General features: G+C 40.6%; 2 protein-coding genes across 15 annotated transcripts in view; one reads left to right on the plus strand and one right to left on the minus strand.

Annotated features, from left to right (window-relative positions):
- The window catches only part of tasora (transcription activation suppressor a), a 47,245-nt gene extending 42,828 nt beyond the window's left edge, over positions 1–4,417 (plus strand). For 3 of the 7 annotated variants that reach the window (XM_040158682.1, XM_040158684.1, XM_040158683.1), the window contains 2 exons: positions 887–1,595; positions 3,230–4,417. In XM_040158682.1, the coding sequence (XP_040014616.1) occupies positions 887–1,595; positions 3,230–3,773 (1,253 nt within the window). In that variant the 3' untranslated portion in view covers positions 3,774–4,417. Of the gene's footprint in view, positions 1–7; positions 74–886; positions 1,596–1,809; positions 1,895–3,229 lie in introns of those variants that run through there. The other 4 variants (XM_040158685.1, XM_040158688.1, XM_040158692.1 and 1 more) reach the window with 4 other exon arrangements.
- Positions 4,418–6,269: 1,852 nt separating this feature from the next.
- ccdc66 (coiled-coil domain containing 66) lies at positions 6,270–25,596 on the minus strand. 8 transcript variants are annotated; one of them, XM_040116450.1, is made up of 21 exons: positions 25,376–25,596; positions 23,800–23,858; positions 23,363–23,385; positions 22,817–23,065; positions 22,406–22,655; positions 21,997–22,150; positions 21,447–21,541; positions 20,702–20,823; positions 19,486–19,578; positions 18,936–19,070; positions 18,547–18,779; positions 16,940–17,024; positions 16,696–16,854; positions 16,418–16,490; positions 14,429–14,509; positions 14,014–14,266; positions 11,724–11,937; positions 11,497–11,549; positions 10,312–10,481; positions 9,522–9,652; positions 6,270–6,983 (listed from the first exon to the last, which is right to left on the minus strand). In XM_040116450.1, the coding sequence occupies exons 1-21, from the start codon at positions 25,384–25,386 to the stop codon at positions 6,882–6,884; spliced, it is 2,745 nt and encodes a 914-aa protein (XP_039972384.1). In that variant the 5' UTR covers positions 25,387–25,596; the 3' UTR covers positions 6,270–6,881. The 8 variants fall into 8 exon arrangements, with proteins under 8 accessions (XP_039972384.1, XP_039972378.1, XP_039972380.1 ...); XM_040116444.1 differs by having other exon boundaries at positions 9,522–9,655; XM_040116446.1 differs by having other exon boundaries at positions 9,522–9,655; positions 14,429–14,506; positions 22,817–23,068.
- Positions 25,597–26,235: the final 639 nt, after the last annotated feature.

The following is a 26,235-nucleotide window of genomic DNA, read 5'->3' on the forward strand; positions in this document are numbered from 1 at the left end:
TTGGAAGACAGAACATTTTCATCTCTTTGGTCCTGTCACCTCCTTGAGCCACAGCTTCTTCAACTACTTTTTGGTAAGGCACCTTGCTTTCTGATAATTCCCGATATGTTATGTTAGGCTCCTAAACAGTGCCTGGATTGACACTTGCATTTAATTTTGGATTCCATCAGAACCATTTAACACCATGTTCACCATCTTAATTTCCCATATTACTATTTGCTAATTAACAATAAATACAAAGTACAGCTGAGACTTAAGTCATTAGTTTTACAGATATTTGGTCATAAACCAAAGTGTTGGAAAAATTTTGACCTGATCCTAGTGCTAGATAACAAAAGTTATTACATTTTATCCTGAGGGGCTTGAATGTGTGTTGCAAATTTAATTCAATTGTTGAGGTTTCACTGAAAACCACAAATGTCAGCCTCATTGTGGCATTACAGGAAAAGTCAGAGGATCACCAAAGTTAGTAGAATTCATTGTGTAAGAACCATGTTTCATGGCAATCCATCCATTAGTTGTCGACATGCATCAGCCTGGAGCAAAGTGGTGGACTGACTGACACACCTACAGACTGACAGATTGATATTGCTGTCCCTAGGGCTGTGCCGATAGCATGGCTTAAAAAAATTATCGGAATTGACGCAGCAGAACCAGAGATATCTTTTTATTCTACCCATTTCCACCCTAAGCTGAAAGTTGGAAACCTCTGGTCAATGGCCCCCTGCCCCTTTCTCCCATCTGTCCCCTCGCTCTACCGTCTATCTCTTCGTTTTAGTGTCTTTTTGTGCTTCTGACTGTTCTCCTCTGTCCTCAGGTCTTGGCTGGCAGCTGAATCATGGCAACTTTGTGTCAGGCTCTGAATGCATATCCTCTATCTTCCCAGAACACATCCATCCCCTCTCCTCCGGTGACCAACCCCAACATCTTCTCCAGCAGCCCGGCTCTAGCCTCCTCCCACTCCCTCATCTCTCCGACCAGCTCGTCCCAGACACTTCCTGTACGGACGGTGTGCCGCAACATTCTGACACAGATTTTGAGGTTCTTCGACTTGCCATCTCACAGTTGCGGGCTGAGCGTCAGGCTCAGCTGCTGCAACAACAGCAGCAGCAGCAGCAGTTAGACTCCCAGGCAGAGTTGAGTATCAACCCCCTGAGAAGCTTCCTTCCCAATCCTATTTGTACAGGGAGCGGTCACACCACTACTCCTGTTGGTCAGGGAGGTCCCACTGAGTTGGTCCAGCTTACTTCTGGCAGGAAAGCAGTGGTGGACTCTCTGGATAGAATTCACTCAGCACTGCATCCAGAGCTTGGAGAGGGGAGGAGGAGGGAAGACAGAGTGGAGCCTTCCACAGAGGGACAGAGGAGGAGAAGTCGTCGTGGAGGAGGACAAGGAGAAGGAGAGCCTGGAGAGGGTACCCCTTCATCCAATCAAAGCACGGCTAAAATGAGAAGACCAAGTGACCAGACAGACTCAACCAATGTTGGGAGAGAAGGAGGAGATCAACAAGGCGATCCTACATTTCCCAAAGCAGCTAAACATGGTGCAGCCTCCTCCAGTACCTCCTCATGTCCTGTAGAGGGCGACAGATCAAGGTCAGAAAATACAAATCTGGTTTGATGACTGCTCTTTGTCTACAGTTTAGTTTATCATGTGATAGACTCATTTAAACTGGTTTACAAGCTCCTGGGCAGCTCTGTGTCTTTGTCGTCCTGAAACACAACTTATGCTGGTTCATGTTGGCACTGTGGGAAGCACTGTAAGTACATAAGTTCTCAGTTAATGTGAATGGACCTGAACTGATTGTAGAGCAAGAGAGAGATCAACAGAGAACTTCATTAATCCCAAGGAAAAGGAAAAATGCAGTGTTATAGCAGCCGAATCACACAAAGAGGTAAGTAAGAAGTAAGTAATAAACTAAAGTATTAAATAACTACAATCTTACATAGAAAGTGAACTTAAATTAGAGAGCAGTAATATTCTGTACGTGGTTAGTGCAAGTCAGGCATATTGGTACTTTTAGTTTCAATAGACAGACCGCCAGCATAGATTGGTCCATATAATCAGCAGCAAAATTTCTATTTAATAGGGACAAAATTCCCAGTAAGAGTGCTTATATATGGCTACCCCACATATTCTGTGTCCCTTTGTGGTGTTGGTTGAACACCACCTCAGAATTTAACAAAATACAACTATATGACGTTTGGGTACAGTATATCATGATGGGAAGTAATGTCAGCAGTAGATTGAACAACCGACGACGACAAACGTTCGGTGGAAAGATTTGACAAGAAATATACAATAACGAACCATCTTCGATGGTGCCACTCCCCATTTAACTGTTGTGGTCGCAACATTTACAGTGTAGTAACCTCCTCACCTGTCGCTTTGTTTGGTTTTATTTACGGTGTGCATAATCAGAAGTTCGCAAGAGAGATTTGAGAGGTGTTGTTCAGGGATGATTCAGACCTGACCCTTAATTTTTTTTTAATCCTCCAGGTACAAACGAAGTACACAGCAAAGTATGTGAACAATGCCCCAAAAAATCTGTCTAGTCTCTCTATGAAGACATAGCGATATGTTATAGCAAAGAGAGTTTCTTGTAAAAAAGGAAAAATTTGGTATCAGTTACAACTCTCTCGTTCTAACATAAAATTGTCCATGATCAGTTTCTCTGTGTTTTATGTTTAAAAGGTTGGGAGAATGTCTGCTGCTTTAATTGTATCTAAAAAGACCTAACTGAAGCATTTTAGATTATACTTGCAAGGGCTGAGTATGTAATAAAAAAAAAAAAAATTCAATTCTAGATACTAAAGTTTTGATACCAAAACTACTTTTGTGGATACCTCAATTTGGGAAATAAAATTATGTTTTTCTAGAAACCATTTTGTCATTGAACAAAAGAAACCAAAGTTTCCAAATGTTAAGTGTGTGAACACATGAAGCTGTACAAGAGTTTGTACTCAAGAAAATCCAGTCTGAATTTGGAAAATTATGGTAACAGATTGACATTTGGTGCATTTCACTCTGTACCATAAAAGTTTGAGCTTTAATACCCAGCCCTAATAGCCATATTGTCATTTGCATTATAGATCTGCTGTTTCAGTTTTTAACATCAACAACCCCCTCCCACTGCCCACCCCCCCACTCCCCACACTGCTTTGATGATTTCTCTCCTGCAGTTTGCCTTCATGTTGCTGATGAACCTTGTCATGTTTTCTCTCCATAGAGAGACAGAGTTAGGCCAGGAACAGCCAATGAGAGGAGACGGAGCAACACCTGGAACAAGCACAGCCAGTGGCGCCAAGGTAACCGGAAGTATCACCATGGTAACAGGCCATGAGGACCACCCAAATCCTGCTCGGCCCCGATTACAACAGATCCAACAGCCTCAACAATATCTGCAGCAACTGAACAATCAGCAACAGCAGCTCCAGCCGAGTCCATCACACCCACAACAACCACCTCACAGCCAGCAGCAGAACTGGGGCACTGGCCTCCTGCAGACCCCCCTCCTGCCTCGACTCCCTAGCCAGCCTTTCTCCGCGGGCCCCATGCTGAGGCCTCTGACTGCGCTGGGCGGGACAAGGGGCCTCCTGGGGCCCACACCTGTCTGGCCAGGGGGCCTGGGCCCTGCAAGTGCTGCTGCCCTGGTGTGGGGCTTCCAGCAGACTGGCACTGGTCCTGCACTGCTGGGGGTATACCACAACCCTGCAGGTCAGGGCAGCAACCGGTACAGAGGGGGGCAGAGAGGAGGCTTCAATGGGATATAGAGAGCCAGTTTAGCGGAACCAGCTGATCAACCCAGGTAACCTGCTGCAGCTCATGTAGCAGGTTTAAGAAGGGGAGGTAAAGCCAAAACTAAAACCCTGTCACCAGAGTGTACAGAACCTCATTCTAGACAAATGAAGATGTTGAAACACACATCCCGAACACTAACAGGAAGTAAACTGAAGGAAGTAGGAAGGAGGAGACCGAGATGCACCGTGGTTCTTAAAGTAGAAACTGAGACAATGGAAGGACTTTAAAACTAAAAACTGTAAATGAATAAGATGGACAGACTGACTTGAACGTCTTCCAGTGGACACTCTTTATGTCTTGTAAAAAAAAAAAAAAAAAAGTTTTTTGTACTAATGTTTGGGAGCTGTTTGCGTTTAGTTGCTGTTGTATGTAGGAGGTGACTGCAACAGACTGGTTTTAACTTTGTTTTTTTACATCAGAGGTTTTTTGTATTAAACTTGCCTGCGTAAACCAGACAGTTTGCCTCAATATTTTTTGGTCTCAGATTGAGTTTACCACGTGATGGTAACAAGAGATCGTTGCGCGGGCAGGGCACCGTGGAGGTTAAAAGTCTGAGTTTGAGGTCTTCACAACATGGGACGGATCTGAATTTATTGTAAATTAATGTACGGTTGAGTCATTATGGACCTCTAGTCTTCAGTCACCGTCCAAGTTTGCCTTTATTTCATCATTTATTAAAATATATAAAATACAACGAGCCTCAGAAGTCGTGAAACATTTTTTTTTAAATCCTGTCCACGAAAGGTATAGAATTTGTGCAAACAAGATAATAACTTGATAACAAGATATAAACTTCTGTGTGGATTTTTAAAAAATGTCAGTTTTCAACATTCAAGGGCTCCGTAAAAGTACTTTTTTTTTTAAATTTTTTATTTTAGTCATATGTCTCAAATTAGCTCCCCTCCATCCGTGCCCACTCAGGGACATGGGGGTTTTTAATGTCTGTGTGGGCATGTTCATAAAGACCAGAGTAGTCTTGAAACAAACCAGTTCATGCAAACTGTCTGGCCACATCTAAAGGCAAATACGATGTCTACAAAAAGTATTCGCCCCGTCTACGGGATGGTGAGTGAACAGCCTTTTTCCAGTTTTCCCAGGAAGTGGTTCAGTAGGACGCAAGACTTGCTTGGAGACCTTCAAGGTACCACGAGGGGGTTTCAGTATCGCCTGCTTTAAACTCCAGAATGGAACGAGCAGAAAAACGCCTTCAGTGGAAAACCAGGTCAGTCAATATGTTGATCATACTATATATTACACTAATCATTGGTTCTGTTATTGATTAATCATTTGTTTGGTAAATAAAATGTCAGAAAATAATTTTAAAATTGCCCCCAAAATCTAACTGATGTGTTCAAGTCATTTGTTGTGTCTGACCAACAGTCTACAACCAATACAATCACACAGGACTGAAGATACCAGAAAATATGTACATTTCAGAGGTCGGAACTTGTGAATTATTGGCATTTATGCTTAACAAATGACTTGTACGATTGTCAAAGTAGCTGCCGACTCATTTTCTGTTAAATGACTTATCATTGAATCGATATAGTGTCTCAGCCTTTATTCAGTCCGGCTGACATCAGACGACAACTCGTCAGACAGCGTTTTAGTGACTTCACTGTGTTCTCAGATCTCAGTGTGGTGAGTGTGATGTTAATATAAATTATAATAAACCAGAATGATCCCTTTAGCCAGTTTACAAATCTTTACTGTGACTCAGTTCTACTCATATCGTGTCAGTCCTCGGTGTTTTGAACTCTGTAGGTGACCGTAAACATCCCCATCATTCACCACGTCCCCATTTGACCTTTGAAGCTCACAAAAACTAGGCTTGCTTGACTAACAGCCTGAAGGATTCAACCTTATGAGACTAAGATTGTTTCCCCAATTAAATAATCATTATTATATTCATAAGAGATTGATAAACTACATGCTTCATCTCTGTGAAGAATAGTTCTTAACAGCTCAGATCAGTCAGTCGCATCAAACCAATCAAAATTTATTTTAAGGTTTATACACTTCCTGAGTTGAAACTGTTGAGTAGGGCTGCAACTAGCAATTATTTTCATCACTGATAATTTTCTTAATTGATCATTTAGTCTATGAAATGTTAAAAAAAAAAAGAGAAAAAAATGCTATTCAAAAGAGCTTAGAGCCCTTAGTGATGCCTTCACTTGTCATTTCTTACCGACAGTCAAAAACTCTCCTAGAGTCTCAATTTACTGTCACATATCACAAATAACAAAGGAAAATTCTCACATTTGAGAGGATGAAATCCGAATATTTATAACTAAAGTGATTAAAACGATTAATTGATCAATAACAAAATGGTTGCCAATTCATTTTCTTTGCAGCCCCAATGTTGTTTTCCAATGTAACATGTCAGCTGGAGGAAATTTGGGGATTAGGGAGTTGTCAAAATAAAATGAATTAAAGTGCAGTTGTAAGAAATGTAAAGGGTCTCACCATACTTTACATAATTTATTACATTTGCAATAAATAAAAAACACACTAATACAATAAAACAAAAAACCTACACAACACAGGAGCATAAACTGAAGCTCCTCGGCCAGCAGGAAGCTGAAGAAACATAAAACCCCCTCTTTCATTCATGATTTGCATACGTTGACGCTGCTTCTCTACAGGAATGAGATTCCTGAGCGGAGGAGTGTGATGCCTCCTCTGCTGCAACGCCCACCCAGGAAAAACTCAATACCTGTCTGGTAAACTGTCACTCTTATGGAAAGTGCATTGAAACAAAACTTTAAAATACAATAATCACATAAAATGTTGCTCACCCATCCTTGATTTGGGGCGTCACATAAATTAAATTCACTGTGAAACAATCAGCTTTAGTCTGCAGCAGATTTTGTGGATTTTTCAAGAGAAATGTGAACTTTGAGGTAAACTCCTCCACGTTGTGGCACACTGAGCGTTCAGTTTCCAGCTGGTGCACGAGTGAGTGAGCTCCTGTGAAGATTTTCTGTTCAATGTTCTCCATGACGGCCGATTCAAAAACTGTAGTGTCAGCACACACAAACAAAAGCAGCCAGCTGTGAAGTGTAGCCAGAGGTCAGAGGTCACATGCGGTGCGTTGCCGAGGGTGACTGGAGCTCGTTGTCGTGGCGCTTCAGTAGAGGGTTCAGGTCCGTCTCCAACTCCCTCTGCTTCAGTAATAAACCCTGTAAACAAACACAAACATCACTTTTTACTAAGGATGCAAATTTTAAGCAATTTCCTATATCGATAGTCGGCCACGTTCACGCTAGACTGTTAATCGTTGACAATTTATGTAATAGTGTTTTTATGGGGTTGTGTTTCCACAATAAAAACCACAAAATCGGAGTAAATTTAGGAATTTAAAGAACAGATTAAGTAAAGACCAAGATACATAGAGTTATAAACTAAGCAACACAAAATAATGTAGCCTTCAACAATAAATAACCTTTAACATTATCAAATAAACATGAAAGACGCTACTTCAATCTCCCCACAGTGGTCTCTGGTTTTAGAAGAAAAAGTATATCATGTCTGACGTCAGTCTTTCTGGCATGTTCATGTCTAATCATGGGAAATATCTGACAGTGTGTGAAGTATTTCTCTTAAGACAGACAACAGAGGCTTTAGTTTTTATTTGCAAATATCGTCACAAAGTCTCCTCGTGTTAATCTGAGCTGTAGTGATGGAATAAGATTGTAAAAGCATCAAGACTGTCGGGAATAAAAGAATCTGTGCAATCAAAATGCAGCCATAATAGTTATTATGTGGTTATTTAATGTGAATCTCTCGCTGTTTGTCAGAGGCTCTGTTTTAAAACCAGAGTGGACACACGGGAGCAGCAAAACAATTCTACTGATCTATAAAAATATCTGTTCTTTATTATTGTCTCTTCATCGTAAACTCTTTTGTCCCTGTCAGGATCCCGTAAGGAAGGACGACTCAGTCTTTCCAGTGATCTGATTGGTCGGTAGTCGGGCTGTTGAGTGGTTTGATCTGATCCTCTGACATCAGCCTGCTGCGGAGCAGGTGCGTCGCGCAGCATACGTTACCATGGTGATCTAACCCGGTTCCAAGTGAGCCAACTGGTCGTGTTTTGCACATGTAAACATTATGTCCTGGTTTCAGAAACCTGGATCAGCTCGTATCCTGGTTGGATTTTATTCTTCAACATCAGTTCACTAGTCGTATGTCGTCACCCGTGGTTCTGGAGAAAATAACCCTGAGGATGTCGACATTATCAATTGATCTGACAATGATTTTTAAGATTAATCAATAAGGTCTTGTCAGAAAATGGAAGGGGGGGTGGTCTAATGAAAATAACGCATTAAGGTGCATTATGGGAGACGTGGGATCTAGTGTTTGTGGAACTTGGCCCTTACTAGAGACTAAAAGTGAGGTCTCTCACAAGTCCCCCGACTTCTTGAAAAGAAAATCACTAAAATGATTCCAGATTTCACCAGCAGCCACCATGATTTGACGCTAAACACCGGATCAACAGAAAACGGACCTGTTACAGTCAGATTCTGGTCCTCTCTGCTGACATTAGGCGACATCGTGCAGGTGGAAGAGAGAAGAAAACCCTAAGACGTCTACAGTAGAGCCCGACCAATACACCTGTAGTCACAGTGAATACTGATACTAGGGTTGGGGTTTGAAAGCATTTCAACAAATCCAGTATAAAATCCACTTATCAAATCTGAATTCCTTATTGAATCTTAGTTCTGTCTTTAGCTACTTGCAAATGCTGAAAGCTCAAGTTGTAAACAACTATAACTGAAATTCCAGTTTAGATCTGTGATCAGCTGTGGTTGGGCGAGAAGCCAGAAACACTAGTTTTTAGGTGTCGCTACTACATTAATCAGCATTAATGAAGCTACCCTGGTTAATTTTCACAACCTATAACTACAGCAGCAGATATGAGATTTTGATTGTTGCTGAAATAACTAACATACTGACTTTTACACCTATTTTTTTTTTTTTTTTTTTTCATAAACTACTTGATCCAAATGCTCAATCCTCAGATTCCTAACTATGAAGTCGATGAGTTCAAAACACTGACTTGATCTGGATTAAGAGTTTTCCTGGGACACTCCTGCATTTAAAATCCTGCAATCAGCTGATCAGAGAAGAGTCTCCAAAACGCTGCTGAACTTCAAAAACACAGTTCCCTTGTGGAAAGAGTGACGTTCCTGATGTAATGTGCAGCGTGTGACGTTTGTCGTTTTAACCACGGAAGCCAATGGTCAGCGCTGGCTGATTTAATGGAACCGGATCCAGAATGGAATCGGCTGCCAGAACCCAACCACAGTTGGTACTAGTATAATTTTCCAGTTGAGTTTACGTTTCCTTTTTTCTAACATTACATTTGCAGTTACACTTATGATAACTTTATTTCTTGACCGTAAAATTTCACGCTCAGCGCTCAGGTTCTAGAGCTTAGTTTAGTACAGACACGTGAACGTAACCTGGGTTGACTGTGGCACTTCAGACTGTGTGTACATGTCTTTCTATGGTTGTGTGGACATATTTCAGTTTGAAACCATCATTGTGAGGACATTTTGGCCGGTCCTCAGGCCTTCAAAGGGCTGTTTGAGGGTTGAGACTTTGTTTTAGGGTTCAGGTTAGAATTAGGTTAAAGTTAAGATGAGGGGCTAGGGAATGCATTATGTCATTGAGTGTCCTCACAACCACAGTAAGACCAACGTGTGTGTGTGTGTTACCTGCCGTAGCTGAGCCAGGCCTCTCAGGATCTCCTGCTGTCGGTGTGTGTGTGTTTTACGGAGCAGCTCAGGGTGGAGGAGGGGGTCTCGGTGTGGGGGAGCAGGAGGAGAAGCTGAGCTCTGAGGAGGAGCTTCTGACGAGGAGAAAGTAAGTCAAGTTTATTTATGTACAGCAAACGTAGCACAGTCCATCCCAGTAACGGTCAGTTGTCATGTTTTTTCCTCCAGTTTTAGTCTTACGTCTAAAGGTAGAGGGTGTCGTTGTGCAGATTGGCAAGCTGGCGATTATTTTCATGAGTCCTGATCAATTCATCTTTTTGTCTACTAACTAGTGAAAAATGCTCATTATATTTTAGAATTATAGCCCAAGGCGACATTTTAAAATTGCTTGTTTCATCCATCCAACAATCCAAAACCCAAAGATATTCAGTAACTAAGTATCATTTTTGTATGAAAAATTACCTAAATCATTCATAGTTTATCAAAATGTTTTCAGATCACTGTTCTGTTGATTGACTAAGTGATTCATCGACTAACTGTTTCAGCTAAGTGTGTTTTTTAATTTTGGCTATATAAATCTGAGATTAAAAAAGATGAACACACATCCATGTTTCTCCTGAAATTTAAGAAGTTTGATAAGTGAGGCCTTGAATTTGAGTTAGTGTATATGTGTCTACTTTTTATCCCCAATTTTAGGAGATAGAACGCTACAGTACTTAATGGTTTACTAAATCTTTTAAATTGTTATGCCTCAGTATATTTAAAAAGCTTTTTTGTATATGCGTTTAACCTGTTTGTGTGTGAGGCGGAGGGGTGTCAGCAGGCTCCAGCGGGTCCAGGTTGAAGACTTCATCAGTTCGGACGTAAGGAATGAACTCCAGGTCCGGAGGAGGAAGAGGGGCGGTGGCCTGCTGACTCTGCGCTTTGTGTCTGACAGCAGGGACGGGAGGAGAGCGCCCCCTGGAGGAGAAGACGGCATCAAGACAGAGGAGTCAGGTCACTAAACTTAAAACAGCTTCACCATCCAGATTCGCAGCTGCTGACTGGACAGATTTTTTATTTAAAGAAAAAAGAATGAGTTACTTCTTCGTGACTTTCTGCAGCTACGTGCCAGGAGTTTGTGCAGTTTTTTATAAATGTAAATGTTCATAGTTCAGTTCCGTTTTTCTTGCTTTTACATGGCTCTACCATCTTGAATTTACCGCCAGTAAAGACGTGTATTTGAAATGGTGCTGATGAATGCACTCCATTTCATATTTATCACTGAGGTCAGTGGAGACAGTTTTGACTGCAAAGACAGGAATTGAGACACTGTGAGAAACTTTGGCAATGCTTCAATTTACTGGTCCGTAAATTCTTCATAATAATGTTAATTATATATACGGACAGTGTTCAATTGGTACACTTCCAATAAATTAATTCAAATTAATTGCAAAGTTTGTGCAGCCTAAATAGTATTTCAGGCAGCTGAACAAAAATCTGAAATCTGTCTACAGGTACAATTTTGACATTATTATTTGACATAAAATAATAATACAATATAATATAAAATAAAACCATTAGATATTTTCTCCCATTGAAGATGAGGGAAATTTGTCAAGGTTTAACCAGTTTATAGGCAGAAACTTGTCACTTTTTGCCGTTCGATTAAAGAAAACTCATGTAATTCCACTCCTGAACTCCTGCTCACTTTGAAGATTTCAACCTCTTTTCTTTGAGAGAAGCTGCTTGTTTCCCGACTGTAACTTGGTCTCATCCTTTAAGCACAACACAGCCCTGTTTGACTTTCCAGAGCTCTTTAAAATAGAAATAAAATGTTCTTAACTGAAGTTGACTCCGAGCTCTCCTGTCGTCTGTCAAATGTTTGCTGGCCATTTTCAGGACGAAATCTGTCAGTTTTGGTTGTTTTTAAAAGGTGCTTCTTTGTGGGGTTCAGGGGTTTGGCAGTAAGAAAACTGCACTCAGAGCTGCTCACCTTTCATTGTTGATGGCTACAGAGATACTCGGTCCTCTGGAAACAGTCTCCACCTGAAAGAGTAACGGTCATTAACACACATCCAACCACAGCTGCAGGGACAGAAATGATCCGCACCCAGCAGAGAAAAACTACTCCGTGACACACGAGTGTATTAAAAGTCAAAACAAAAGCAGTTTTACAGATTCCAGTATCCACAGTGTGAACAGAGTCGGGAATCCTCCTACCTTACTGTTAGAACTGGTTCTGGTCTGTGTGGGGTTGGAGGAGAGATGAGGATCCTGGTGCTGCTGAGGAGGAGGAGGAGGGTTGGTCCTGGACAGACAGGTCCTCTCCTGCAGGGCGAGGAGCTCGGCCTGCCTCCTCAGTCGACTCTCCTGTCTGTCCCTCTGCAGAGCGGCTGGGTAACGTTTCGAGGCTGGAACGAACCGACAGCTGGGCCTGGAGGAACAAGATGGAGGTTGTGGGACAGAATTTGGATTTCTAAATTCGGCACCTTCAAGTTGAGAGAGTGGAAAAAGGAACTAGATTCATACCCATTTTTGTAAAGTTCAGTGGATTGAATTTGGATTCTTAAAAAAAATAAATAAAATCATTCTAAATGGAGAAACAGAAATGAATTGGGACTATCTATTGTCCCTTTAACACCCACTCAGTCTTTGAGGATGCTCTGGCAAAATTACAATAAATGGTCTATTTGGATCATTAGAGCCTTGAGATGAATTTGGACTCAGGATAAGCTCACAGTTTTTAAAGTCTATCTTAAAAGGTTCCCTGTGGAGTTTTTGAGCTCCAGTAGTGCTATGGAGTTGGTCCCCCAAGATATGCTGCAGTGAGCCAACAAAAGCTGGGAAGAAGAGTGCAAGCTAGAAAACGTGGATGTAAACAATACTGAAGCTCATACGGGTCATTAAGACATCTGCTTCTGGTGATTTCTACAAAATCAACAGTTCTCATTCTATCTAATACTACCTTGTCTAAAATTGTGTGAAGTTAATAATAGGCTTCAGTCTGAGTTAATCAAATCAGGTCAGTGTCTTCCAAAGTTAGTTTTTTTTTAGTGAAAACATTCCTTGTTTGTGTTTCCTTGTTGAGTTGCAATGGAGGGATAATAAATACAGAGGGGATTTTGTACTAAAAAGACTGAAACATTGAAAGGTACTGACTCTGTCCGACTAACTCAGACTGCCGAAGTCTCATTATCTTCAGATAAACTTTGGAATATATTTTACACTGAATGAGGACTGTGGATTTTGTCCCCCATCGCTTACATTGGAAGGATGTTACGGAGGGATCTTTTAATGGCCTGTCTGAACAGGAAGAACGTTTACAGCAAGCAAAACGTGTTGCAATGCTCTGAAAATTGTTTTAAGACAGACTTGTAAAACTGAACCTGTCCTTTATGATTACACTGCTGAACTGTCAGACTGCATTGAGGGTAGGGAGACACCGTGTTTTTAAGGTTTTAGTTATACGCTGTGCCGTACATCGGCATTCTTTTTACAACAGAATGAAAATTACCGCAATGATTAAAAAGGCAAGAGCATGCATATATTGACAGTGGCAGAAGAAGTAGTCAGCATTTTTCAAGTAAAAGTAGAAATACAACATTGAAAAAATACTCAAGTACTTAGAGTAAAAGTCCTGCATTGAAAAAATTACTTAACTAAAAGTATCAATAGCGAAAATACTTTAATGTACTCAAAAGTACTCATAATTTCAACTGAGTGTACTATACCATTTCTTATTTAATTACAAATTACTACTTAAGCACCATACTTGAGTAAATGTACTTAGTTCCTTTCTACCATTGTCTATTGTTACATACTGTATATTACATGTTTACATAGTACTATTGATAGAAAATTAGCGCAGGAAGCGCTTTTTCTTTTCTGCTCCACACTCAAGTCCAGTAGGTGGCGGTAAAGCACACGCAAGTTGGCTTGCTAACCTCCAATAAATACAAAGAAGAACAAGACTCCTGTGACTCGTTATTGAGGGAGTAGTTGTCATACTTACATTGTAATTTCACCTTAGAACATGTTTGTATACCTTCTACTCAATGAAACACACATGACCTTTATTTCAACATATCGTTATTTATGAAACGATATTCAGTAGAATCGTGTATGTCTGTTGTATTCAGGTACAACATCAAAATGTGAGATTATTTTTATGTTAATCATTTTTTCGATTAATCAATTAACTGTTGGGCGTATGAAATGTCAGAAAGGTAGTGAAAAAATGTCGATCAAAACTTAGCAGAAAGCGATGTGACGTCTTCAAATGCTTGTCTTGTCTGACCAAAACCCAAAATGTATGAAGTTTTCTATACATGACAGAGATAAGCAGAAAATCCTGCCGTTTGAGAAGCTGGGACCTGGGTGTGTAGCTTTTTTCACTTTTTTTCCCTTGAAAAATGACTAAAACGATTCATCAATTATCAAACTATTTGCAGATTATTTTTCTGTCGATCGATTGATCGTTTCAGCCCTATTGAGACTTGTGTGTTTCTACCTGTGTGTGTTCCACTCCGGCCTCCTCTTGTCTCTCCTGCTCCTCTCTGTCCGGGCAAACGCTTCATATGGGTCTCCTCCTCCTCCTCCTCCTTTTCCTTTTCCTTTTCCTTTTCCTCCTGGCAGACAGATGTTCTCCTTGCCCGTTCTCACTGCTCGGCTCCTGCTGTTTGAAGGAGGGGGCGGCTGGCACTGCGCAGAGACGTCCGGAGTCTGAACTCTTTCTGCTCTGAGCGGGAGATAGGGAGCTGCTTCTGCACAGAAAAAGAGGGGGAGAAGTTAAGCCTTCAGCACTTAGTGCAGTTTAAATCTGTCCACTACATGTGGTCCCTGTACACTGATGTAGAAACAGTACCAATAATTCCCACAGCAGAGGTAATTATAGTAGTAGTGTGTCGTGGTAATAGTTCAGTTACCTGTCTGTACAGCAGTGTCTCTGTACGGGGAGACTGAACTGCTGACCTCCTCCTCCAAACGTTCCCCGTGTCTGGTAACTGCTGAACACAAACAGACACATTTTGAGTGGTAATTTTTCTTTAAGTCTATCTTAATACAATACTAAATGACATGCTGTATGTACTCTGACAGAGCTATTGGGTCACTGGATCACGGCCGGTACGGACAAGAGGGGCGATAACCGCGACTGAGAAATCTTTCACTGTTCGTATTGGCATGTCTGAATCAGAATCTGTTTTCATTAGCCAGGTCTGCAAGCATACAAAGAATGTGTCTTGGCGTTTGCTCCACAAAAGAAGAATAACAACACAGAATAATAAGAATAAAATAATAAGAATAGAGCAAACGTAGGGAAATAATAAATAATGAAATTAAACAGAGATAAAATTAAAAGTTAAAATCTATTTGCACACATTATGATCCTTGTGAAATGGGATATACAAATTTGAAATGAAATGTGGACTGTGTGCTATGGAGAAAGAAGTGGGGTGTGTGAAATACATGAAAGTGACAAGTGCAAAAAAATTAGATGTGACTGATTAGATGTGCAACCAATAATTAAACTCTAACAGTGGAGGTAGAACCATAGCAACGTACAGGTTAAAGTCCAGTTTGACGGAACAGTGGCAAGCACCTACAATCAGGAGGGATTTTTAAAAAAAAGAGGCTTTTTGTAACGTAACATAACAGCGAGACATCTACTGCGTGGTCGCTACATTTCACTCGCTGCTCAATGAGGGATTAATAAAATACACAAATATGCTGACACACACACATGTGGTACCACGGTTACCCAATGATCTTGCATAATTATAAAATCAGTGTCTTAACAGTTCGTCTTTTCTTAATAGTTTATCTTTTGAAGTGATGCTGAAATCACGCAAATGTTCTCACACAGTCCCGTGGTTGGTCTGCTTTCCAGGGTCTGCCTGGAAGTGGACCAAGACCCTACCTTCAGCCGGTTCGGTACTCAAGTACTGTCGCTAAGTACAATTTTGAGGTACTTTTACTCGACTGGAGTATATTATACTTCTACTCCCCTGCATTTCAGAGGGAAAAATTGTACTTAGTCCCCCGGTACATTCATTTGAAAGCAGTAATGACTAGTCACTTTACAGATTAGAAATTTACATCATAATATATGATAATAAAATACAAATTGTTAAAGATTAAACCAGTGTTTTAGACCTTTTTTTTTCTTTTGACCCCTTGTAAAATGCAGTTAGCTGAGGCCCCTTGTCACATGTTTCAGATGTCCACGAGGTATTCGCAGAGTCATTTACCTTCTGAACTTATCACATGGTTTGAGGCTCAATAGGGTAAACGCCTCCAATATTTCAGAAAAACATGCAAAATTATAGGAAAGTTAAAAAAATAAATACAAATTTGTCAAACAGAACTTTTTTTTCTCTTCTTTCCTCTCTCATTAATCATCTCTCAACCCCTCAGATTTATTTGGTGAGCCTTTTGGTAGGGCCCATTCCATAGTGTGGGAACCACTCAGCCAAACTACATAACTTTATAAAAAGTTACAAGTAGCTCCACCTCAACCTCCACCACTACTTACACACTGATGCATCAGTATTAAAAATCTAATAATGTCATATACAGTATAATAATACATCAATCCCAGGGTGGCATGTTAAGTACTTTTGATACTTTTGGTAATTTTTGCTGATAATACTTCTGTACTTTTACTATGGTTTTGAATGCAGTCCATTTACTTGTAACGGAGTATTTTCCTTATTTCCTCTGACACTGCGGAGCTTGACAGACAGCTCTCATAAATAAACCAAACCAAATGGACACGCACACCAGAGTTCGTTTGAACCACTCCAAACAGGCAAGGTGTGAATGCGCCGTACTTTTGTGATCATTTTTTTGTAGTGCAGTTATTTGGGCCCTTATTGTATTAATATTGCAGTAGTACTGCAGTTGGCTTTACTCACCGTTGGGCTCCAGTGTTTCCTGCAATCTTTCATCATCTTGGCCTTTCTTTGGCTGCTCTGCCTGATGGCTTGGCTGTTCCACACGCGCACACACGCGCACACACGCACACACACACGCACACCACATTTATCCAGAAGAGATTTGGCATCAGATACACATACACACTGCAGCTACAGCAAAATTCAGCAACTTTTTTTTGGTTAACAGTGAATAGGCAGTGTGAAGAAAATTATTCTTGTGCAGAATCTCGCACAGTGTGTGTATGTTGCTCCCTGACCTTCTGCCTCTCCCTCAGTGTGTCCAGCTCATACTGCCTCTGCAGCATCTCCCTCTCCAGCGCCACCCTCCTCTCTTCCTCTTCCTCTTCCTCTCTCCTCCTCTCCTCCTCTCGCTCCCTCTGCCGTCGGCGCTCCTCCACCTGGGCTTCGATCGCTCTCTGGCGGATGACGCGGAGACAGTAAAATATTTAGAAAAGCTAAGAGATAAAACCGAAGTGTACTCCTCTTCCTCCTCCTCCCTACCTGCTGCTCCAGCTGTTTCAGCCTCCTCCTCTCTCTCTCCTCTATCTGGGCGGGGTCCAGCAGGGCAGTCATGGTCCTCAGATAGCTGGATAAAACAAAGGGTAACAAAGAACACTAAACATTTACTCATGTACATCTGGAGCTGGCCTGGCTCCAGACCTCTGACACTCTGCCCGCATCTTCGATTTGTTCGGCAACTCACGTACAGTATGTCTGGTGATGTGCTCATCGACAGCTCGGATGTAGGAACAACAGTCAGTCAGTCAGTAAACAAGTCAGCAAGTCAGTCAGTTCTGAAACAGCTCAAATTTCTTATAATTATTTATCCAGAAGACATTACACATTAAGGACATTTTACTACACAGTGTAGCCCTTAAATCATCATAATGACTAATTAAATATCAAATGGACTTCATCTTCAGTCTCACCTAAATCACATAGCAAACAAAGTCTTCTCTCTTCAGGGCTTCCGGTAAAACCGCCTGTATCTATAGCCAGTGGTAATGTAGCTGAGCGTAACTCTACACACGCAGATCTTTGACCTTTGGTTCTTCGTGTTAGGCTCTAAGACATCTGTTGCTTGTCATCAGACGATATGTTTGTAATTTAGGTTCGTATCAAACATCCACAGACCATCTTTCTTTGTATTTTAAAGAACCATTTGCGCTGAGCAACATGAATGCTATTCTGTAACCTGAAGTCCAGAGTCAAGACCAACAAGTCCCAGGTGAGGTCCACATCCCAAACATTGTTTTTCATGTCCTAAACAAGTCCTATGTGCCATTTACAAAAGCTAATAACTTTTTTAATTTTTAAGTAATAGTATAATTAATTTACAGAAATATTCAAAGCTTTTTAAATGTGTATTTATCACTTTCAAATACACTCTATATCTAACTTACAGGCAAACTGATCAGGTGTTTTATTCCTGTGGCACGGTTTTGTTTTTCTCTTATTATCAAATTGGTTGAGATGCATCATATATATTCATAGAGTACTTACAGAATTGGTGCATACATATTTACAGTGCTGTGCAACATTAAGATAAAATAACTCAATGGTAACATACAAAATAAAAAAATAAAAAACTACGCATCATTGTGTGTCAAAAAACAAAACAAAACACAGTTCCAGCTAAATAAAATATACAAATAAAGCAATGAACCCACATAAGCAAAAAGAAGCTAAACCAAAAATAAAACTCTTCGACAAAGTGGGGGTGCCAACCCAAGGGGTTCCGGCAAAAAAACTTGAACCAGGCTCAACTTTTGCTGCAACGTGGCTTCACCTAAATAGATGCAAATGCACACTCCTGGGAGATTCCTTTGTAAAGTGAAGACCATACTGCACAGTATTTCCACTGTTTACCTCACGATCTTCGTGACAAAAGATAAATTAGTAGCTGCCGTGACAATGTTCCACCGCTGGTGGCGGTCCAAATGGTGATTTCACCTCAAATATCACTGACAGTCCAGTTCATCAACAGAATAATCATGTTTGATTTTTTACAGACACACACATATCCATAAAATGTCAAAAACGTCGTTGATACATCCATTGATCCAATCCTACCCCCTGCCCTCTAATCTTTCACTCCTCCCTCCTACCTGGCTCTGCTCGGGTATCCGCTGGTCGTATCGACGCTGGCCCCCCCTACACTCTCTGCTCCACAGCTGCTCGTGGCCTCCCAGACTAGGGACAGGCTGGACGAGGGCTCCCACTCCCCTCGCTCAGATCCGTTGGACGGAGCTGGAGGTGGAACTGATGGAGCTGCGGAGTAGATGGGAGGCCTCCTCTGCAGCGAGTCAAAGTGTGCGGCCCAGAGCTCGTGGTCCTCTGTCTGCAGAGACACATTGAAACACACACACAGCCAAGAATAGAAGAACCAGATCATAATGGGCTCAACATGGACATGAGACACATGTAGAACAGAAGAACATTAACACAAATCAATTATAATCTCCCCTGTCTGGTTTCTACCCTGTCTCTACTGTACCTGGCTCTGTAGCAGTTTCTCCTGTCTCCTGCGTTCAGTCGTCTCCTCTCTCTGTCGGTCCAGCTCCTCCAGCCAGCGTTTCCTCTGCCCCTCTCTCTTCTCAACACTCAACAGTTCCTCCATTGGCGTGACATCCTACAGAGACAACATAGTTCAAACAATAAATTCAGGATTGTCAATAACATTTTTTTTTTTTAAAACGTCATAATGTTGAGAAAAAAGGTTTTTGCAGATAGTCAGATATGTTCATTCACAACCACAACTTTATGAAGCACTTTGTGTGAAGCACAGTGGTAAAATTCTTTTATTCCTGAATTCTTTGGTTCAACAAAAGTGCCATGGTGTCGTCAGTGTGGAGAAATGAAAAGTTACTGTAACAAGACCGTTCCACCCCTGTCACCAGTTTGTCCTGGTGTCTTTATTTGTGTCATCTGAGCCCAAGCAGCTTTGTATTCACATGGATGAAGAATCAAACTAAAGGAGTGAAAGCTGCTGCGTTCAGATACGCTGCTCGGTGACACGAAGACTTTTATTAGCGCGTCAGATTTACCCCGAGTTTGAGGCTGGATCTGATGGCTGCAGGCTGCTGGCTGTGGCTGACGGAGCTCTGAACCGATAACAAACTCTCTGTGTCCTCCTCAGCCTGAAACACAAACACAAACACACACACACAGATTTTTAAATACTTTATGAAAAGAAATATGTCTCCAAGCTGCCTCAGTGTTGGATCCGTGTCATTCCTCTCAAGTTGACTTTGACTTGACCTGTTTCATAAACCAGATTCTGTATATCATCATGTGAGTCACTGTTTTGGTTTTCCACCTTTTGTTAAAATGACAACCTGATTCTTCACTATATATGTCAGCAAACATGTTTTTTGGTCAACTTCATCATTTTTGTTATTAATTGTTATCAGTGGTAGAAGTGCTAAGATCCTTTATTTAATGCCACAAAGTAAAAAAACGCCATTACATATAAAAGTTCTGCATTCAGAATTGTAATTAAGTGAAAGTTCATAAGTATTAGCAACAAAATTTACTTCAAGTATGAAAAGTGGGAGTTATTAATATGCAGAATGGCTCCTCTCAGTGTGATATTTTTTCTCTCAGTGTTATATATATTTTGATTAATAATGCATTACCATGTAAGTGGTAAGTTGTAGTCGGTCTGGCTGGAGCTAATTTTAACAGTTTCTTAATAATGCTGGGGACAGTGAGTCGAGTAAAAAGTACAACATTTTCCTCTGAGATGTAGTGAAGTAGAAATACAGCTTGGCATAAAACAGAAATACTCAAGTAAAGTACAAGTACCTCAAAACTGTACTTAAGTACAGTGCTTGACTACATTTACTTAATTGCTTTCCACTACTGACTGTCATTAAAATATTCAACACAACCTCCAGATGTATTATTTTATTTGACAGCATGAAATGCTGTCAAATAAATAAAAAATGTGCACACCATTGATTAATACTACTCAATTCTAACCATTTCTTAAGAGTTTCATTAGTTAACACAATTCAACCAAATTCACGGGAACACACCAAATTAAAATTCCAAGTTTTATTTATTTTGTCTGACCTTTTATGCAAAATTTGCCTGAACAGTTAGATAAAGCTATCAGCACCATCAGTATGTGGAACAGTCTGCTGTAGGAGGTATTCTGTTCTTGGGTGTAAACAAAGCCGCAGTCATCTGGTTCCCACAGTGATGAAAACAACCAACAAAGTGAAACTTTATAGATCAAAGGTGAAATTCGTTCCGTACCTGGGGTCTGCCAGGGGCCGAACACTGCTGCTGCTGCTGCTGCTGCTGCTGCTGCTGCTGCTGCTGCTGCTGCTGCTGCTGCTGCTGCTGCTGCTGCTGTTGTTTCAGTGCCACCTGCTCGTCTGACAAACACACACAAATGCAAAACCTCATTTCATTTGTGAGAACCACTTGAGTTTAGGTTGGAGTGCGGATTATCTTTTTTGGCCTTTTAAGCGTGTTTTGGTGAGGGGTTTGACACCACTTTAGTTGTTACAGTGAACTTACCACCTACCCACTTCCATATCCAGCAGACACAGGGCAACATGATCGTCCAATAAGAGTCGTGTTTGTGTCCAGCTAATTAATGTAAGTGCAATATTCACTCTCCTTTTAGCTCTGTTTTTAGTCTCCACCAGCTCCTGAGAAAAATATCTGGTTCTTTAGCTGCTAGATGTTCCCCTTTCTTAACCAGCTAGTCTCTGTCTGCTGTTTGATGTTGGGCAGGTAGTGTACACCAGTTATCAGAGTACATCGGTTATCAGAGCTTGTTTGCTGAAAACAGCTGCCTTCTGCTGCTGGAAACATTGAAATTGAACCATACAGTAAATATGCCATAAAACCAAAACTAGGAGATACAAAGGGGCTAAAACGCCACTCCACAGAGCTGCAGAGTTGGTGAGACTTCTCTGTGAATTTGTGACTATCACCAATATAAATATGGATTGCTCGGGTTTTTTTATAATGCTTGTGTGTGTGTGTGTACCGAGTTCTCTCCTCCAATGAGCCTTCTTGGCGTCAATGGCCGATCTGCTGTCTGACTGCCGCTCCTCCAGCCAGCTGAACCAACATCCAGACAACCTGGACAGCAGCAGCAACATTCTACTTTTAACAACCATCTTATCCAGCGTCTCCTAACCAGCAAAATTTATCAGCAAACTGTCAGAATATTTCACTAAGATCATATTTTTTCCTCATTCTGATGTTAGATGTAAACATTAAGTGAAGTTCTTGACCTGTATCTGCACGATTTTGTACACTGCACTACTGCTTCATGATTGGCTGATTGGATAATCGCTTAAATAAGCAGGTGTTCCTATGAAAGGGCTCGGTGAGTGTATTTACTTTGATTTAAAGACAGAAGCTTGAATTTCTATCACAGACCCCACTGAAAGACCCTCTGGAAAAGAGAGCATTAGCTAAATTTTTAGAACCCGTATCTTTGCTGTTATTAGCTAAATAAATATTCAAACATTGTCTTCACCCGAAGAGATCTGTTGTGCCAGCAGAAATACTCGTTGAGGAGGGCTCCTCACCTGTTGTCTTTATCTTGAGAGGTTCCAGGGGTATCAGTTACTCCTCCGCAACCTTCTCCCTTCTTTCTTTCTTCCCCCTCTCCTCCTCCTCTATCTTCCTCCTTCATCTCTCCTCCCCCTCCTGCTTCATTCATTGAGGTGCCAGATTTTGAGCCTGTTTGATTTTGTAACAGAAAAAAAAAAAAGACATGACGTTGACGTACGTTGAAAACTGGATTGGAAAGTCTAATGTCTGATATGAAGTGCTACAAGTAATAAAATAATTTATGGGTCATCAGAAGCATGCCTAATCAGTATATTTTTTTGTGGATCTTTGCCACCATTGTCTTAGTTTGTAATGCTTAGTTCCCTCTGTTTTGCAGTGTTAGGCTGCCACCATCACTGTTAATGCTACCATCACTACCACTACCCTGTGTCCTGTGGTCCTCTGGTGGGTGTTGGCCCTTGCTGGAGGTCTGGACGGTGTTGAGGATCTGCTGGAGCTGTTCACTGGTCAGCACCACCATGCTGTCCTTCACTCCTGTGTTCCCACTGGCCAGCGTGTTCTTTAGTCCCACCTTTCCTCTGACTGGCGTCCCCCTGTTCTGAGGCTCGCCTGTTTTCCCATTGGCTCTCAGGGGTCCAACAGTGGAAACGTGTTTGTGTAGGTCTGACCTCACCTTCAGTGCGCGCACACACACACACACACATACACAGACAGACACACACAGACACAAACACACACAGACACACACACACACACACACACACAGACAGTCAGAGCAGATGAATGTGCAAACAGAGGCTGATCGGTCAAGAGTCAAGCAGAGAAATTACTTACCTCGGCCACAGCTTTGATGCCGCCCCCGTTGTGATGCTCGTGTGTCTTGGATGACATCAAAGTGGTGCTCCTCCCTCCAGTGGTGGCGGTGTTGGAGTTGAAGGAGGCGGCTGCTCCTCCTGCCTTGCTCCTGGCCCGTCTGTGTCTCCCTGCCTGCTGCCGGGCTGGACGCTCCTCTCCCTGCATCTCCTCCACAATAGAGGGCTGCCTGGAGCTCAGGATGTTAGCCGCTCTGGGCCTGAAGGACAGCTGCTGGGTATAAATTAAATTAAATCTGATCAAACAAATCTGTAACTGATAACACCAGGATATTTTCTTTCCTTCTTTCCCTATCAGCATTCATGTCTAGTAAACAAACCTTAGCTGTATGTTACATTACACAGTCAAAAGTATGTGGACAGATGTTTATATTCTCGCTCTTAGGCTTGCTAAAAGCCTGTTACAGTTATTTCATGGGTTTAACATAAACAGTGATCTAACAAAGACACATTCTTATTAAAAACAAATGTAGAAATGTGATGGCCAGGCTGTAAGGATAATTCCTACCTTTGCTGGATTCTTTTCAACACCTGCAGTGGAAGAAAAGATTTGCAGTGAGCAGCCTTGAATGCTATACCCCAACACACATACGTCCATATTCACTAATACCTGCAGGTCCAAAATAAGGCAGAGTTAAAAATTTTAGTTTGAACAAGTGTCTAAATTTTACATTAAGTTTTTTTAAATTATAATTGTAAAAAAAAATTTAATGAACAATGTAGATGTAAGGGGTGGACGATTGAAACAATTAGCACAACTAAATATATCTGATTTGAAGATAAAGTATCATTGTGTGTAATTATAATACAGTTTAACTTAAAACAACAGAGTAAACTCAAAACAGTCGTTGTCGAAACTTTAATTGAAAGATTTAATAACAACAGCAAATAGTAGAGTGAACGTTCCCTGGAAAACGAAAGGTTGTAAAAGCCGAAAGGTCTCACCATGACTGAGTAAAATCAACCTGGGTTTCCCGTTTTCAAGTTCAAACAGCAGGCCATCTCTGTTCAAGAGGAAATATCAAAGCAAACAACAGAAACACAATGACATAAAAGTAGAAAGCAAATTGAACATTTACTGTATTCTGTTTGTTGTCTGTTTGTTTTAATATTTTCAATCATCCTATTGTGTTTTTATTGTGTTTATGTTTTAATGCTGCCTTGCTACAAAACAAATTTCCTCTTCCTTCCTGAACTAAACTGAACAGAAAAGCCCGCAAGTTAGTGCTGCACCCAGTGATAAGAGACCTTCCTATAACTGGAGGGTCACAGCTTTCATTTTCAAAGAGTGGAATATTTATCAATTTACAACGCAAGCAGTAGGAGAAACACTGTGCAGGAGTTTTTCTCATTTTTATTCAGATTGTTTCTTTCCTTCAATACAACTGTTTCACATTTACGTGTGCAGAGACTTTTTTCATTTGTTTGAGGATTCTCTAAAAAGGCCTAACTGTCTCATTCCTGGATCACAGAATCATATCTCATCTGCTCTGGCGCGGCGCGTAAATCGGGCCACACACACACATATGCAGCTTCAGGGGGCCCCCTTCACCTTTTCACAACATCCATGATCACACCTGTACACATAACTGAATCAACAAGTATACTCATTCATCTGTACTGGCTATTATGGTCATCAGTGATGAAGTGTTTATAAGAAAGACTGAAATCTCAGCGTACTTCAGCCTCTTTTCTCAACATACTGTAGTTGCTGTGTGAAGTTCTCACTATGAGGATTAACAGATTCATATAATATATTTATTTCTGTCACAGTTTTTTTAGCTGTGAATTATACCCTGGACATTAGACAAAGCTAATTAGAGGCTTCAAAATTGTTTGAGATACAAGAAGACTTTATTTGTGCAACACTGAGATAGAACAGTATATACTGAATCATGCTGGCAGGTAAATGACATTACATTGCATCAAAACTAGTACAACGGGTGAACGCAGACAATCTTTAAGGTTACAGATTTACATTCATCTCTCTGGTTTGTGGCATGGCATGTTTCATATGAGCTGGCTTTGGTTGGTGTAAATTCTGTTTTAATGAGGTTAACAGGAACTCATTTGTGACATCTCAAGTCAGTGAAGGGGTCTGTTTTTGTATTTTAGTGTTTACTTCATCACCAAGATGAAACAAAACCTTTCAGTCTTAACCCCATGCAATATTAATGTCTGTAGATTTATTTTCTGTTGGCAGGAACTCCAGTCACATTAATGTTTACATTTTATTATCGTTTTTCCTTCATCTTTAGTCGACTGTTTACAACGAACACCAAAAACTCTGTCGTTTAACGGCAACGACTGCTTTAAAGCTACAACACGTTGTTTTTATTATATGCTCCGTTTATATGTGACCAGTCATGTTGCGTGTTTTACAAAAAGCATTTGTTTTTTTTTGTCCACAGTTTGGTTGCAAAGCATAAATTAATCCCTGTGTGTCTCACTGCGACACAAACGGTGAGCGTGTTAGCTTAGCCTGCCATTGTTAAAAAAAAAAAAAAAAAAACAGACTCACCCGAGATTCATGCCGACGGAAAATATTTACCGGGCGGCGGGTTTACCGACAACCTTATAAAGATAGAAGCTCGCGGTTAGTAAAGGATTTTATAATTTAATAAATGTGGCTTTATCCACCTCTGGACCGACCGCACTGCCAGAGACACGCCAGTTCCTGGACGTTAAATTGTGTACGTTGGTTGCTGACAACGACCAAGAACGGCTTCACCGATTGGCTAGTTCTTTCTTCACCGCAAGACCAGCAGCAAATCAAAAAGGAATCCATTTGAACGTTTCCCTAATGCTGTGTTGCATTTAATGTAACTGGGAATTTATTTAAAACGACGCGACCAATGAGGAGAAAATGTGATGCTATGACACAACGTAACGATCACTTACGTTACTACTCGGTCCTACTACTACTACTTACAGTTGCCTACTAAACGATCACCGTTTATAAATAATAAAATAATAAAACATAACAAAATAATAAAACAATAATAAGACTAGCAATATGACTTATAATAAGACTTATAATAATAACCATAATAAGACTAAAAATTAATAAATTATTTTAAACTAATTACTAATTAGTTACGAACTGATGCACTGTGCAGGAACACTTTGGAAGGAAGTGTTTTTCACGATAAATACTTTTACTTTGTAACTTTTCATATATTAAGAAAATTACTATTACATTTGAATAATTATACAATATATCATTTATAATGGATTTAATTTATCATATCACTACATTTTATTTTATTATTATATGTATTATATATTACAGTATTATTATTCATTTTGTATTGCTATATTGTATTATACTGTATGTATACTACATGTATGAAATAAAAATATATAGACACTAATATTTGT

The sequence above is a fragment of the Xiphias gladius genome, chromosome 21 (genome assembly GCF_016859285.1).
Source record: "Xiphias gladius isolate SHS-SW01 ecotype Sanya breed wild chromosome 21, ASM1685928v1, whole genome shotgun sequence".
Lineage (NCBI taxonomy): Eukaryota > Metazoa > Chordata > Actinopteri > Istiophoriformes > Xiphiidae > Xiphias > Xiphias gladius.

Excerpts from the sequence above, each read along its gene's own strand:
- ccdc66 (XM_040116443.1), bottom strand. Across the intron at positions 20,824-21,446 it reads TCATTGGAGGAGAGAACTCG|ACGAGCAGGTGGCACTGAAA; the intron begins GTACACACACAC and ends TGTGTTTGTCAG. Across the intron at positions 14,510-16,417 it reads GGAAACACTGGAGCCCAACG|CAGTTACCAGACACGGGGAA; the intron begins GTGAGTAAAGCC and ends GTTTGTGTTCAG.